This window comes from Barbus barbus (assembly GCF_936440315.1).
Source record: "Barbus barbus genome assembly, chromosome: 47".
Taxonomy (NCBI): domain Eukaryota; kingdom Metazoa; phylum Chordata; class Actinopteri; order Cypriniformes; family Cyprinidae; genus Barbus; species Barbus barbus.
In genome coordinates, this window is record NC_136725.1 from 6,847,411 (window position 1) to 6,864,355 (window position 16,945).

The following is a 16,945-nucleotide window of genomic DNA, read 5'->3' on the forward strand; positions in this document are numbered from 1 at the left end:
CAATTTATAATTAATTACATAATAGTATAATCAAATAAGACTTAATACTACATGAACTAGAGTTAGGATTAGTAATGAACACTTAATGCATTTCTTTTGGATTGTTATGATGTTTAAACCAATAGATGGCTGCAGTGAACCACATATTTTGCTCACTATAGCCCAGTGGTTCTAAACCAGGGGACCTTAAAATAAATTCAAATTATTTAAAATAAGTTATATTAAAATCACATTTAAAACAACCTAATTAAATAATCTAACCTGCTCTTAATGGACATAGCTGTCAAAAAAATAAAACAGCCTATACATATAGCAGTAAACTGTAACATCTTTTAAACTGGAGGGATAAAAGTAATTTGTAATTTTTTTTGTACCTTTATGGTTGTTTGAAAGAAACCTGTAACTCAAAACATCCTTTGTTTTGTCTATCATCTTTATTCAAAATTAAGGGCACAGACTCACACCCCGTCTCTCTAGCCAACCCCTTTGAACACCCCAACCATGAAAATCTCAAATATAAAAAGACACATACAATGAACAACTACTTCAATAAAACCTATTCTAAAATATACATACAAAGTATCCTGATCACCACATTGGCTTTGCGAAGCATGCCGCTCTACAAAGGCAAAAACGTAGCAATTATACATTTATCGAATTTATGACAGGTCTCTTGGCTAATTCAGAGAAGGTGTAGATACTGTGTTTGGGCTTTGGAGGGCAACATAAGCAGAATTGCAGAGCAAGAATCTATTTTAAAAAAGCATCCAGGTTGCCAGTGAATTGCAGGCAGGGCTTATATTCTCTTCACGGCATCGTCAATCTCACTTATCTGCTCTTTTAGTTGGTTCCACTGCTCTGGGTTCAGTGAAATACCTGTAATAAGCACATCAAACAGAACTCTGAGAAATAAAATACTCCGCTCACTTATATGCAAAAGTTTCTTATTTTTCTTTTACGTTTTGAGCTTTAGCAACTCAATTACATTCAATTCAATCCAAATTAATTATTTGTTCACATCATCGTGATTAATATACTGTTACACTGCAATTATACATTTAAATACTGAGTAATGTTATTTAACTACATGTACTTACTATACGCTTAGGGGTGGGTGTAATTATGTATAATTTATGGTTACTATAATAGCAAGTACAGGTGTAAGACACCTTCAAATAAAGTGTTTCTGTCACATTTGAACCCAGGAAGAGTAGCACCTACCTTTCCGGCCTGGTTTCATTTCACCTTCTTGATCCATCCAGTATTCCCGGATATCAATCAGCACTTTTCCCTTGAAATCCCGAACACTCACATACCTCATCTTTCCTATCTTAAAAAAAAGGAAACAACACATATAATATAAAACGTTATATAATTGTGTGGGGCTAAGCTGCATTAAATTAAGCTAAACATATACTTTTTTTTTTCAAAACACTCTTCACCTGGAACATATTGTCATTTTTACTGCTACTGCTTTTAGAGGCAGATGACACTTTTGAGGTTTCTCCACTTTTTTGTTTCTTTGATGGCTTTTCTGGTGTCGCTGGCCTCTTTCTCTTGGCCTGAAATACAGAATGTCACATTAAACACAAAGCCAGTAACATAGAAACTGTGGATTTTACATTAAAATACTTCTAATGTTCTGGCAACACAAAATGGGTGGTTATTCTCAATAAATGTCCAAATTTGCATATGTATATACTCTTGGATGTGATGTGCTTTTCTTTCAATTGGATAAAAGTGTAATGTGAGGATATTCATTTCTATACCTTCGTCTCAACTTCACTGTCAGAGCCACTGCCTGAGGTAGAAGACAACACTTCCTTCGACTTTGGCATCCTGAAAAGGACGACAATGCAATTAGAATGAAAAACCAAACCAAGCCAAAATACAGTTGTGAAAAGCATATATGTAATTTGCACTAATACATTTAGGACTATGTTGCTTCGTGCAGGTAATCAACAACTATTTTATGGTTGCATGATTGCATCCTCATGCTTTGCAGTGATGCTCTACAAGCGTTTGCAACACACACATAAAAAATTGTATTTCCTTTCCAAAGAAGCTATGCTTACACTTTATTTTGTTGCGTTATGCATATCTTAAACAGAAAAGGATCAATGACGTCGCTCGTTTATAACTAGTATAACAACCAACAAGGCCGAACGTATGCAAGATGGCCATTTGCCAACAGTTTCCTTTCAATCAAACGACCTGTTATTGCAACATGTCTGCGGACATTATAGTCGTGCTGGAATATTATAAACAGATGCACGTATCAAATGACTTACGTGATGTCTTAAGGTAAACGTAGGGTAAATAGAGTTTAATCAGAAGCTCATTCGATGCGCGCGAACATCCGTTTCAGCAAAACCTGTGCAGAGCGCGCGCTTGCGGAAGCGCCCTTGAAGAACTGGATTATGGGAAGTGTAGTTTTGCGCATCCATTTTCAGCGCTTCAATTAAACTGCTATTATGGAAGTTGTAATGAAGCAACATTCATTTTTGTTTTTATTGACAATTTTTAAATGTTAAAAAGCAAGTTGCTTCTGTGCATGACAAATAAGGATGAACACAGGAGGATGTTATGAAGCAGTCATCTTACATTGCTTTTGCGTCTGTATAATAACATTTGCAATGAATAAGATAAATGGCTACATATAGAAAGTGACTGAGATGTGCAAGATGTATGCTCTCTTGAAGCTGCAGAAAGACAAGTTTGAATCCTTAAATCCTTCACTGATAACATCCTTTAAAAATTATGTCAGTAAAGACATAAACTTACAAAACATATTCAAATTGTTCATGTTTTGCTGCCTCACAGTTTTAGAACCACTGAATCAAATAAAACACAAAAGAAACACAACACTGATAAGATGGATGCTTTCATAATGCTTTATTGGTTTAAAAGCAATAAAAAAGAGAAGATTTTCAAGATTTTCTGTTAATATTCTCTGACAGACTATAAAGTACATTTAAGGATGTACTTTATACAGGCAGGGATGAGGATTCACAAATGGCCCCAATAGGCGCTGCAAAACAGTCAGGAATTTCACAGCCCGCATCCTTGGGTGTGACAGACAAAGCTGAGAGTTCAGAGGTAGCCTCCTCGGTTGGGTCGGGGCAGGACAATATTTCATAACAGGCCCCCATGGCCGGTTCAGAGCAAGGCAGGAGATCACAGACGGCCTCCATAGCCGTGAAAGGGCAGGCAGAGAGATCATAGATGGATACCACTGACACCTCTGGAGGTTCTGCAGCAGTACCATTAGGAAACAGGGAGAGTTCAGGACAAGTACGCTCATTTACGGCTCCTTCGACCATGACATGACGGGCTGAAAGAGTATTGTTGGGCGCCACCACCATGCAAGGAGCTGAAGCGAGCACCGCTGCTTCAAAAGGTTCTGCAGCATGGCAGCCACCTCTGGAGAAACTGCAGCAATGTGAGATTGGTGACAGCTGTGATCAGTGCAATGGATGATGGGAAATGCAGTCCGGGGGTAAAGTGCAACAGTAGTGTAGTGTAAGAGTCAATGTGGTGAGAGAATGACCTCTGGTGGTGAGTGAACGGAAGTTCATAGACCGAATTCGTGACAGATAATTACTTAATTAGTTAATGGTTATGTGCCTAAACAAGTAAAGTCATAACATAATGATACCTTTGCAAATCATTAGCTAATGATTAATTAAAGCAGACAACTGGAAGTTTAAAGGCATGGCTTCGACCCAATGTGGTAACTAACATATGAATTTACTTCATTAGTTAATAAAATAAGTTATTAATTAATTAATACTTTATGACATATTTAACTAATGACAATTTATTGATTACTTCTTTGAATCATATCGAATGTTCATTAGTTGCTGATGCAGTAATCATTAATAAATGGTTTAATTCATCATGAGTTATATATTAACTCATGATTATCTGTGCACTTGTAAAGCATTATTTAATGCATATTTGTGCACCCGTATTGTAAAGTGTTACCGTTAACATTACAAATCCGTTGTATTTTCAGTGTAATTTAAACAAGCATATTGTAGAACTAAAATTGTAGTGCATCATTGATTCAACAACATGATTTGCAGCTGATAGCATCGTGGTCAGTGCTTTGGTTAACCTGCGTCTTGAGCACTTTCCTGATCCTGTCCCCTTACGCTACCAATTTACTTCCTGTTACTCTATATACTGTCCTAATCAAATTAATATTCTTTTCTTTTTTTTATTGACATTGAATCAGAATCACCTTTTAACGTTCATTCAGTTCCATTAATCTGGGTAAATTCTGACCTATGTTGCAAAACCTATCTGACATAACATCAGTTCCCTGAAAAGTGCACACAATGACAAGATAGAAAGCTGTGACTCAGCACTTATAACTATCAGAAAATAGCTGTCATAGATGGCAAATGTAACATGCACCAGGGCTGTAGGACTCATTCAGTGGCGCACTGGGACACAATTTTAGGCCAGGAAATCTCACACTCATCTGGGCCATCATACACCCCACAGCAAATTTCCGAAACCACAGACAACCCTACTATTTATATGGCCATCACATAAAAAGGTCTATATCTTTACACCATGTCTACACCGGACACGACAAAATACAATAGAACCTATTATGCTGTCTACACTGGATGCGACACAGCGCGACACGACAAATCCTCGACAGAAAACTGTTGCTGCGTGCTATTTATGACGTATTGACACAAATTTCAAATGATTTTCAATGGTCACTTTGTCGCGTCCAGTGTAGACAGACTTTAGCTGTCACGTCCGGTGTAGACACGGAGTTAGGCTGGGGCTGTGCATAATGAAATAAAGGTTCTCTCTTGAACTGCACCTTCACTTTCCTCTTCCTTTTCTTCATTTTACCCAATATCTCTGTTCCTCTCTTGTGTATGTGTATTTTTTCTTGTACCTTCACTTTTTCACTGCGAGGCCTAATGTTATGAACCGATGCACAAATAAACTAATGAAAATACGTTAATTGCAATAGGAGTTGTTTTATAAATTGTGTATATCTAAACGAAATAAAAATAATTATCCAACCCTTATCACCCATGTGAAAAACGAATTGCCCCTTTAAACTTAAAATCTGTTTGTGCTACCTTTAGCAGCAAGAACTGCAAACAAACTATTCTGATAACTATAGATCAGTCTTTTACAGCACACACGCGCACACACACACACACACACACACACACGTGTTTGCTGTTTCACATGATTTATGCTGAATTATTGATCTTGCTTTCATTTCTATCTGGAAGAGAATTTTATTGCATTTTATTAAATGTTTTCTGCACTTGCATTTTATGGGAAAAAAATGTCCACAGGCCTATTCCTTTGTGGCTGGTGATGTTTGCAGGACCATATCAATGCTCTTGTTCCATTCAAAGTAAACTTGATTGCCCACCTGAATGCTCTCAAACTTCAGTTCTGAGAAATTTTTGGACGTTTACTTGTAAACAGAAGTTGGCCTCCTTCTCCTCTCCTCTTTTTGTACATCCTCCACTCTACTCATCTCTTCTCTTCTTTATATCCTCCTCTCTGCTTATCTCTTTCTACCTTTTACACTCTTCTATTTTTTGTTACACCCCTTTCTCTACCCACTCCACAAACGTTTCCACTCACACCTCTTTCTTTACCCCTCCTCCTTTATTTATTTATTAATATATTTGTTTGTTTGTTTGCATATTCTTTTCCCCTTTATAGTCAAAGTAATTAGGATAAATGTGCAAACGTGTGTTAATAAGTGTTTCCTCTGCTGTGTGTTTTATTAATTGTGCAGTTATTAGTTTGGGGCCAACTGAACATATACCATGTGTCTTTGATGATATAACAAATTACAGAGTTTTGTTTGTTGTGTTTGGACAAATGGTACATCAGTGTTTGTGAATTGTTTATTTTTCAGATATTTTAAAGTATTGGCTGGTTGTTGTAACTATTATGAAAAATATTTGTAATGTAATGTAATTTAGTCACGCTGTAACCATTCCTTCCATTATTTGACATATGTTTGATGTTTGTGCAATTGGTCTATAGTTAGCTGCTGTGGAATGGTCTTTCCCAGGCTAAGCTATTGGAACAATTAATATAAGTTCCCAGCAGGAAAGAAGCTTTCCTGATGCCCATACTTTACTGAAAACATGTAATATGATATTGAATGATTCATTGATATTAGAACCGGTCAACACCTCTTTGAGCTCATACAAGGTAAACTCTTCATTCAAAGTGTATTCAGAAGACATTCTTTAGACTATGATATCAGAATTATCTCTCATTACTTGCTCTCTTTGCTTTTCCATGTCCCCTGATATAAATCTTTACAAATGCTTTTACCAACACGTTGGCTTTTTCGCTATCAAGTGTTATGTATTTGCCCTCGTCTTTTATTACAGATATATTTCAATAGATTTTAACCCCTCCCATTTGTCTAACCATGCCCCATAATTCACTTACTGTAAATGTACTCTTTCACCAGTTCTGTTGCAGAATTGTCTCCAGTAGTCTCTTTTAGCAGATCTAACCACTGCCTGAGATCTTTTATGAGGTATTACATCCTGAGGGGAATAGGTTTTCTTTACCTTTCTAAATGCTCTATTTCTAAATAAGATGACCTTACTGTATTTCTCTGCCAAACATTTTCACCTCTTCTTTCCCCTGAACGTTTCCCAATTGCCCGTTTAACTGATACTACAAACGATTTAATTTATTGTAGAACTCCTCAGTTTGCTCTATATAATTTTAATTTCCACCTGGGAATATTTTGTTTCATACATTGTTCCTCTTCAATACCTAATACACATCTGATAGCATAATGATCACGATTTATTGTACTTTGGTCAAGCTCTTCCCATTTGCATTGTCTAGCCAAACTTTGAGATACTGTGGTTAAATCTACTGCTGAATGATGACCTCAAACAACATCTATCCGGTTGCTTTTCTGTCATTTAAGTATGCTAGTTCATTGCCATCTAATATACTTTCCACAGCATTTCCATTGTAAATATTAAATTCACTGTAAGATGACATACTTTGTGTGTTAAAATGCCTAAACCACACCACATGGTTTCATATTTTCCTTTGTCTTTGGAGTGTTACAAGCTGCTTGTGCATATAAGATCCGTAAAGTTGCAAAGATTAAAGTCTCAAACCCAAGGAGATATTCTCTTAACTTTTAGATTCATCCACGCCTTCCTAAAACGCCTCAAACATGCCCCCACAAATCTACGTCACTGTGTGGGAACTACGACATGTTGTGGAGATGCTGTGTGTTTCCAAATATGGTAAGGCGTGTAACATTCCGGTCATACGCTTGAGGTATTCGGGCAATCACAACACACTATAGCTGGCCAATCAAAGCACACAGTGCTTTTCAGACCGATGAGCTTTGTAAAAATTGATGTGTTTCCGAAAGGCAGGGCAGAGGGGAGCAACATTAATGTATGGTATGTGGAAAATAATGTTTTTAGAACCACCTAAACACATTGCATTACACCAAATACACAAAATGATGTTCTTTTTAGCAATGTAATATGGGTGTATTTGGTGTAATGCAATTTGTTTTTTTGAGTTTCCTCACCACCAAGTTTTTGTTTTAAGACTATCACAAGGACTGTAAAAATGGATTATTCTTATACTCCGATTTCCTGTTCATGCTTCCACCACCACTTTGTTGTCCATACAGAAGGACTACAAAGATTAAGTGGGGTTTCAGCCAGGATTCCTGAATGCATATGATATGTGGGTTTTCTTTTATATTCATTTACACACTTTTTTAATTCTTGCCCATTAGCTATTAGACTTCTTGTATTCCACTGCAAGATCCTCCACACACAGCCTGAGAGTTTGTTTTTTGCATTTTTAATTTCTCATTTACCTGTTCAACTGTTAATCCATCTGTCTTCAAGTACATCTCTGCTGCTAATTATATATGTTATGGTCTTAGTGAGTAACTTGTGAATCCTGGAAACACTCTTTCAGGCTACCATTTTTATATGAGTTTTAGAGGGGACTGAGGCGATCAAAAATTTGTGTACAGATTATGGATCTAATCTCAAATTTTTTAGGGGGCTGAGTAGAAATCTGAAGTCCCCTTAAAAAGAGCCCTACGCTGCCCCTGAATATACAGTGCATTCAGAAAGTATTCAGACCCCCCCCCCTTCCCTTTTTTTTTTTTAATTTTGTTATGTTGCAGCCTAATACTACGTTGTTTAAATTTATTTTTTTGCTCATTACTACACTCCATACCTCATAATGACAAAATCAAAACAGAATTTTAGAAATGTCTGTAAATATATTAAAAAATAAAAAACTGAAATATCACATTTACGTAAGTATTCAGACCCTTTACTCAGTACTTAGTTGAAGCACCTTTGGCAGCAATTACAGCCTCGAGTCTTTTTGGGTATGACGCCACAAGCTTTGCACACCTTAGGGAATTTTCTGCCATTCTTCTTTGCAAATCCTCTCAAGCTCGGTCAGGTTGGATGGGGACCGTCGGTGGACAGCCATTTTCAGGTCTCTCCAGAGATGTTCGATAGGTTTCAAGTCAGGGCTCTTGCTGGGCCACTCTAAGACATTCACAGAGTTGTCCCTAATTCACTCCTGTGTTGCCTTGGCTGTGTGCTTAGGGTCATTGTCATGTTGGAAGGTGAGCCTTTGGGCCAGTCTGAGGTCCTGAGCGCTGTGAAACATGTTTTTATATAGGATATCTCTGTACTTTGCTCCATTCAGCTTTCCCTCAACCCTGGCCAGTCTCCCAGTCCCTGCCACTGAAAAACAGCCCCACAGCATGAGGCTGCTATCAGCACACTTTACTTTTGGGATGGTACTCTGCAGGTGATGAGCAGAGCTGGTTTCCTTCAAACGTGATGCTTAGGTTCATCATCAATTGAGGTTCATCAGATCAGAGAATCTTGTTTGTCAGAATCTGAGGATCCTTTAGGTGCTGTTTTGCACATTCCAAGTGTGATTTCATGCGTCTTCACTGAGGAGAGGATTAAGTTTGGCCACACTGCCATAAAACCTAGATCGGTGGAGTGTTGCAGTGAAGTTTGTCCTTCAGTAGGTTTCTCCCATCTGGATAAATGATCATGGAACTAAAGTGACCTTCAGATTCTTGATCACCAGTCTAGACAAGGCCCTTCTCCATCAATTGCTGGGTTTGGCTGGGTGACCAGCTCTTGGAAGAGTCCTGGTTGTGCCAAACTTCTTCCATTTGAGAATTATGGAAGCCACTGTGCTCTTGGGAACCTTTAGTGCAGCAGAAGTTTTTTTGTAGCCTTCCCCCAGATCTGTGCCTCGATACAATCCTACCTCTGAGCTCTGCAGGCAGTTCCTTTGACCTCATGGCTTGGTTTTCGTTCTAATATGCATTCTTCATCTTGTAGTGTATATTGGCGGTGGGCAAGCCAACTTATGGTGCATTACCGCCACCAACTGAACTGGAGTGTGAAGTGACAATGATAAGGCTTAAAAAAAACAAAACTCTTATATTCTCATGAAAATTCCCGTGTCTATTAAATAACTTATTACCATTCTTCTGAAGTTTCTATTACCTAATATTAGTTCTAATGTCATTTATTTGCACTTTCTAATTGTATATTTCTTTCCAGCATCTGTCTCTCTTTACTATATGCTCTACACTGTAATAAGATATGTTCAACTGTTTCAATTTCGCCACAAAAACCACATAATCCAGATGGATGTTTCCTGATTTTATGTAGATTTCCATTTAAAGATGAATGTCCAAATCTAAATCTTGCTATTATTACTTCTTCTCTTCTTAAAGTCACTTCCAGTCTCATTATTTTGAAATCCTACTTTCTTTTGGATTTTATACAGATGCCTACCTGTCTTCTCCATATCCCATTTATGTTGCCAAGATTTAATAACAGCTTTCTTAATAATTGTCTTTGCCTCTGCTTTGCTGATTTTTACATCAATTTTTATTCAACGATCTCTTAGCTTGTTTACCTGCCATCTCATTTCCATCTATTCCAACATGTGCTGGGATCCATAGAAATAAAACAACCCCGTCATAAGCATGAAGTCTATATAGCAGTTGCATTATTTCTATAATAATATCTTGTCAGCAATTTGATTGTCCCGACTGAATACTTCTTAGAGCCGCCAGTGAATCTGAGCATATAACTGCTTTCTTAATCTGTGTCTCTTCCAACCAATGCAAAGCTAAAACAATAGCTATCAACTCTGTAGTAAATACAGATAAGTAATCTGGTGTTCTTTTTGCAATAATTACTTCTTGATGTGGTATAACTATTGCTATTCCTGTCTTATTTGATTCTGAATATTTTGATCCATCTGTATAAATTTGTACATTGTCATAGTACAACTGTTCATTGTATTGATTTTCTTCATTAATTACACCACTATTTGATTTTTCCACTTCTAGTAGATACAGGTCTATTGCAGACTTTTTAAATAACCATGGAAGTGCAGATATAGCCACTGCATCACTATATTTCCTATTTACTAAATTCATTGTTAGTGCCATTTCTTCTGCTATTCAACCAATACTTTTTATATTTGTTCTTTCATGTTCCCAGCATTCTTAAAAAATTGCCTTAGTTGGATGTTTACTATTGTGGCCCTTTAAAGATACCCAGTAAACCATTTTTAATTGCATGAGTCTAATGGCATTTCACCCATTTCTACCCTCAATGCAGCTTTAGGTGATGTTCTACTTGCTCCGTAGCATATTCTCAAAGCTTGTGTCTGCACCTTGTCAATTTTTTCCAGTACATGCTAGCTTGCTGATCCAATTGTTTTCCATAAAGAAATAACTTAATGTGAGCATTTCTCTTCTTTGTGAAACATTACCTGTGTTTTCTGTAACATGCATGCACTTCCTTGCAGGGTTCTATTTTCAACAACATACACCCTAGAGTATGATGTTCCCACTCTAACCTGAATTAAAAAACCTGATATAAAAAAAATCTAATACCTAGTTGTACATTCTTCCTGAGATACCCATGTCTTTCATTGTAATTGGTAGTCCTTCCAACGCATATCATATGCTTTTTCCGCATCTACAAACTCCTATTACGACCCCTTTATTTATCTGTGCTTTTCTTATCTCTGATTCTAGACATATTGAGTCCATTGTTCTACCCTTTCGAAACCCACTTTGGTATGGTGTGAAAAGACCTTTACTTTCTATCTCATATGTAAGTCTATATTTACAATCAATCTTTCCATTATCTTACACATGTTTGATGTCAACGCTATTGGTCTGTAGCTTGTTGCCTCAGATCTGTCTTTCCCTGGCTTTACTATAGGAACAATTATGGAATGTTTCCATGCTTTAGGCAGTTTACCTTTCCATATTTTATCATACAATTTTAATATACTTGCCAGTGCAACATCCGATAATTTTCCTATCATGCTATAGCAAATCTCATCCTTTCCAGGCGAGGTTTCTTTAACACTCATTATTGCTCTTTTGAGTTCATACAGAAACTCTTTATCTAAACTGTTATTTACTTCACATCTTTTAGTTATATCAGGATTTTCTCCTTTAACTTTTTCCTTATTTCTTGCATCTTCTGACAAATTACTACTGCATGTATATTATTAAATACTTTAGCTAACATTTCTGCCTTTTCTTCATTTGAGGTTGCAACAACTTCTGAATTTTGTAATGCTGGCATGCTTGAATTTTTATGCTTCCCACCCATTTTCCTTATCGTGCCCCAAATATCCGAAATTTGTACATCCCATCCAATGTTACTGCAGTAATCCCGCCAGTATTTCCCTTTTGCAGCTTTAATTGTTTTCCTTAAAGGAACACTTGCAAGGGCTACCAGCGTACCTCTGCCGAACTTTGGGTCCTCCCCAGAGGAGGAAGAGACCCAGACGCCAGGGAAAACGTTGCGGGCTGCTGGTAAAAGTTAAGTCTTGACTGGCATTGTTCCCTAGTGCTGATCACCACTGGATACTAGCGGGACTAGTCTCTTCGAAGAGGCGGCGTGGATACGTCTCTCCTTGGGCCATGAACCTCCAATGATGAGTAACCCAGCTCAGTGAGGATGGCTCTTGTTAACGCTAGATCGCTAGCCAACAAATACTTTTTTAAATGACTTTTTTTACTTTCAATAACTTGGATATTCTGTGTGTGTGACTGAGACATGGTTGGGCGTTGGTGAATCAAGTTTTACCGCTGTCCTGTTACGGGACGGGGTGGAGGAGTTGCAATTATTTTTAAATATCACTTGAACTGCCGGCGGTTGTCAGTGTATTGTTCCAGCTTTGAACTCAGTGTTTTTGAGCTAAATTCATTTTACTCTGTACTGTGTGTTGTCCGTCGCCCACCTAAATATAACAAAGATTTTATAAATGACTTTTCTGACTTTGGCCAGAATCATGCCTAAATATGATCGAATTTTAATTGTTGGGAACTTTAACATTCATGTTTGTTGCCCTAATAAGCCATTGGCTAAAGACTTTTTAGATCTTATTGAGTCGTTTAATTTAACACCGTGTGGGGATAGCCCCACACACCAGCATGGATGTGTGTTAGATTTGGTTTTATCAGGTGGTCTACCTATCTCTAACATTGACGTATATGTGTTGCATCTTTTTCTGACCACATGCCTGTTTTATTTGAAATATGCCTCTCTCGTAACCCTAAACCGAAGGTCACAACACGTCATTGCCGGACAATTAGCCCTGTGACTACTGAGCTATTTTCAGATGCCTTTAATAGCATCGATGGGGATTATTCAGTGTCTTCCTGTGGTCTTAATACTGATGATTTGACCTCTTTGTTTTACTCTACCTGTCAAAATATGTTGGATACAGTTGCTCCAGTTAGTTGGGACTGTCCAACCATGGCTGAATGATGTCACTCATGCTGTCAGAACTGAGTGCAGGAAGGCTGAACGCCGGTGGAAGAAAGATAGGTTGCAAATTTCTTTAAACATCTTAAAAGACAGTTTGCATAAATATCAGAAAACTGTTAGATCTGAAAAGTCTAAGAATCTTAGATCTGAAAAGTCTAAGAATCTTTCAAACATGATCTATAGTAATTCTCATAAGCCTTGTGTTCTGTTCAGCACTATTAATGCTGTTTTGAATACTCCCCAATCTACCTGCCTCTTTGTGAACTTTTTTTAACTTTTTTTTTATTGACAAGCTCGAGGCTGTTAGAGCAAACATTTATTTTCCTTCTGCCGACTCATTTGTTTTTACTGTGTGTCCTGCTGTCTTTGATCACTTTGAGCCTTTATCCCTTGCATCTTTGCGAGAGATTATTGGTAAAATTAAACCATCTTGTAGTCTGGATGTTATTCCTTCTCGAGTTCTAAAAAAGGCTTTTGAAACTATTGGACCCAAAATTCAATCTATTTCAGTCTTGCATCGGGAGTGGTACCTCAGTTGTTTAAACATGCAACTGTGGAACCAGTGATTAAAAAAACAATTTCGGTTCTTGCAAATTTTAGGCCCATCTCAAAACTTCTGTTTCTTTCGAAGATACTGGAGAAAGTTGTATTCACACAATTGTACTCCTTTTTTTTTTAATTTACACACTCCATGAGGTGTTTCAGTCTGGTTTTAAATGCCTAGACAGCACAGAGACAGCCCTATTGAAAGTATTTAATGATCTGCTCCTTGCCAGTGACTCGGGTGATGCTGTTCTTATGCTCCTAGATCGCACGGCTGCATTTGACACTGTAGACCATCACACCTTGATATCTCGTATGGAACATTGTGTTGGCATTAAGGGTACTGTGTTGGAGTGGTTTCGATCATTTTTGTCTGGCAGAAGCTTTTCTGTCCACCTTGGGGATTTTATGTCCTTTTCTCGTGTGGGGTCCCTCAGGGCTCCATTTTGGGGCCTATTCTATTTCCTTTATATATACTTCCTCTAGGATCGATTTTCAGGAAGTATAATGTTTAGTTTCATTGCTATGCAGATGATACTCAATTATATCTGCCATTGAAACAAAAACATCCAAATTCTATAACGCCACTTGTGTTGCCTAGAGGAAATTAAAGCTTGGATGGCAGTACATTTTTTTAAAATTTAATGAGGATAAGACAGAAGTTATATTGTTTACTCCAGGGTTTTGCTATCCAAGTTTTGCTGTGTTTTCTTCCTTTTCCTATTTACTAGACTCCATTTCATTTTACTTTTTACTTTACCCCTCTCACCTCCTTCCTCCCATCCAGTCCACTTCCTGCTCACTACCTGATTCGTCATCACTTCCTTCCATCTTCACTCCAGTCACAGTTCAGTGTTGCCCAACCGCCTGCCTCGACTCCCACCCCTGATATGCATTGTCAGCTGTGAAGCCTTTTATTGAGAGGTGTGTGCCTTTCCAAATAAAGTCCAGTCAATTTAATTTACCACAGGTGGACTCCATTCAAGGTGCAGAAACATCTCAGTAATGATCAAGAGAAATGGGAGGCACTTGTACTAAATTTCAAGTGTTGCAAAGGGTCTGAATATTACGTACATGTGATATTATATACGTGATATTTCATTTTTTTCTCTTTAATAAATTTACAGACATTTCTAAAATTCTGTATTCACTTTGTCATTATGAGGGACGGAGTGTAGATTAATGAGAAAAAAGTTATTATCAGGCCTCAACATTACAAAAGTGAAAAAAGTAAAGGGAGTCTGAATATTTTCTGAATGCACTACTCACCAGGACCATAACCAATACAGACATTAAGGGGAACATAACCCCCCCCCACACACACACACACACACACACACATTGTGCTCAACAATATCAAAATGATTGATATGGCCAATCAACTCAAAGTAGGCAGGGTTTACTGTTTACAAAAGCGTGAATTCTTCTGTAAAACATACACTTTGTAACATTCGGAATTGACTTGCTCCATTCACTCTCCCACGCATCTACGTTTTAATCCAATTGTTGTTGTTTTTTCTCAGGTGCAATTTGCACATGCATATTAAAAAACATTTATGCTTTATGTTGAGGTAACAGAATATTTGTTCAACATAACACTGCCAATCTTGTTGTAATGTTTTTTAAATATAAATGTAATATGAATATATTTTATTAATTTTATAAGTTTTAAGTAAAAAATGAACATGAATACATTGTATTGTCAATTAAATGTACACATTAGGTTAAATGTGCTTTATAAATCTTAATACAGTTAAGACAAATATCTAAATTTGTTGACTTATCAGAAAATTAAGTCAAGCTAACATGGGATGTGTTTTGTGTCATTTCAAAATTTTTGAATATTTGCATAAACTCTGTACCAAAATGTTGTGTCATGGTTGAGTTAGGATTTACAGTGTGACATTTTACAGATAAAAAGTCGCAATTATCTTTTTTATTTTTTCATGCTGTGGTGGAAACAGGCTTCCAGTTGGATCAATTGAGAAAAAAAAAATTCCGTTACTTAAATCTAAGTGTTACTGGTAGCCAGTGTTGGGGAAAGTTACTTTTAAAAGTAATGCATTACAATATTGCGTTACTCCCTAAAAAAGTAACTAATTACGTTACTTAGCTACTTTTTATGGAAAGTAATGCGTTACGTTACTTTTGCGTTACTTTTTAAATATGAGCAGGGCTTGATTGTTTTTAATACAAGAAATTACATCAATACAAATGTAAAAGCCCTGTATCTTGTGAAGGAAAAGTAAATTCACGTCTGTAAAGTAAAACTCAGGATAAGAAGGTTTAACTCTCTTCGGCAATAAAAAAGCATTGAAGTACAATTGTTTATCTAAAGTCATTTTTGCTTATTAGTATGGTTGAACTGGATCATCAAAGGTCAGCAGCAAAGACATTGGTTAATAAAATGGGATTAGATAAATTTGTGTTGTTTAACATTTAATTATTGCAGTTTGCGTCATATTCTGAGTTTGCATTTCACTGTTTTCATTCATTTTGATGAATACTAAATCTGTTTTTTGCGAGTGGGATGAATTAATGCATTCACATTTAGATCTATAGTAACAGCATGCTCACACAGCACACTGTCAGTCAATAAATGGGGAAAAAGTAACGGAGTGTCTATTTACACTTAGTGCAAATAGCCCATCTTGTTGGCAAAGGCTATTTACACTAACTCCGCCCACTAACGTGTGATTGGGTTAGTCAACAATAAAAAAAGAAGTTAGTTCAACATCAGTTTCAGTGGCGTAGATTGTAAGGTGTATGCTTTTTGATGCGATCGACCCGAGTTCGAGCCCACCTTTTGCCAAACATTTTTTTCTCCCTTTTCAAATCTCATATCGCATCAGAAAGGAATTTATTTTCAATAAAAATGAAGGAAATAGTCAAAAAGTTGAAAATAAGAGTATTGGGTAGGGTTAGGGTAGGTGTAGGGAGGGCTTTATTGTCCCAATAAGGTGGCATCCATTAAAATTATAATTTACACTCAGTACGTTATTATTGCGTACTGTTTTATAATGTAACTCGCGTTACTTGTAATGCGTTACCCCCAACACTGATTATGACTGTAAACAGATAGAAATAGAATCTATAGCTATTTGCACTTAGTGTAAATAGCATATCGTTAAAAAATACTGCTATTTTCACTTAGTGTAAATAGAATCCATCGCTATTTGCACTTAGTGTAAATAGCATCTGTCACTAAAAAAATATGCTATTTGCACTTAGTGCAAATAGCCGCTGCCAAAAAGTAACTGGCGTTACTTTTTTGAAAAAGTAACTCAGATATTTTCTTGTAAATTAAAAAGTAATGCGTTACTTTACTAGTTACTTGAAAAAAGTAATATTATTACGTAACTCGCGTTACTTGTAATGCGTTACCCCCAACACTGCTGGTAGCCTAGTCTCACAACGTAACGTCCGTGGGTGTGACTATTTATAAACATTTTTAATTTTATACAAATGTATTAAACATTTTATGATTGTGCAAAGAAATTAAGGGAGTAGGGATCCAGAAAAACAAGTAT

At 36.8% G+C, this 16,945-nt stretch overlaps 1 protein-coding gene across 1 annotated transcript; it reads right to left on the reverse strand.

Annotated features, from left to right (window-relative positions):
• Positions 1-423: 423 nt before the first annotated feature.
• Positions 424-2,415, reverse strand: LOC306865921 (activated RNA polymerase II transcriptional coactivator p15-like). The gene is made up of 5 exons (XM_079410774.1): positions 2,292-2,415; positions 1,770-1,839; positions 1,443-1,562; positions 1,222-1,330; positions 424-876 (listed from the first exon to the last, which is right to left on the reverse strand). Exons 2-5 carry the CDS (start codon positions 1,836-1,838, stop codon positions 797-799), a joined length of 378 nt encoding a protein of 125 aa, XP_079266900.1. The 5' UTR covers position 1,839; positions 2,292-2,415; the 3' UTR covers positions 424-796.
• Between the last annotated feature and the right edge of the window lie 14,530 nt (positions 2,416-16,945).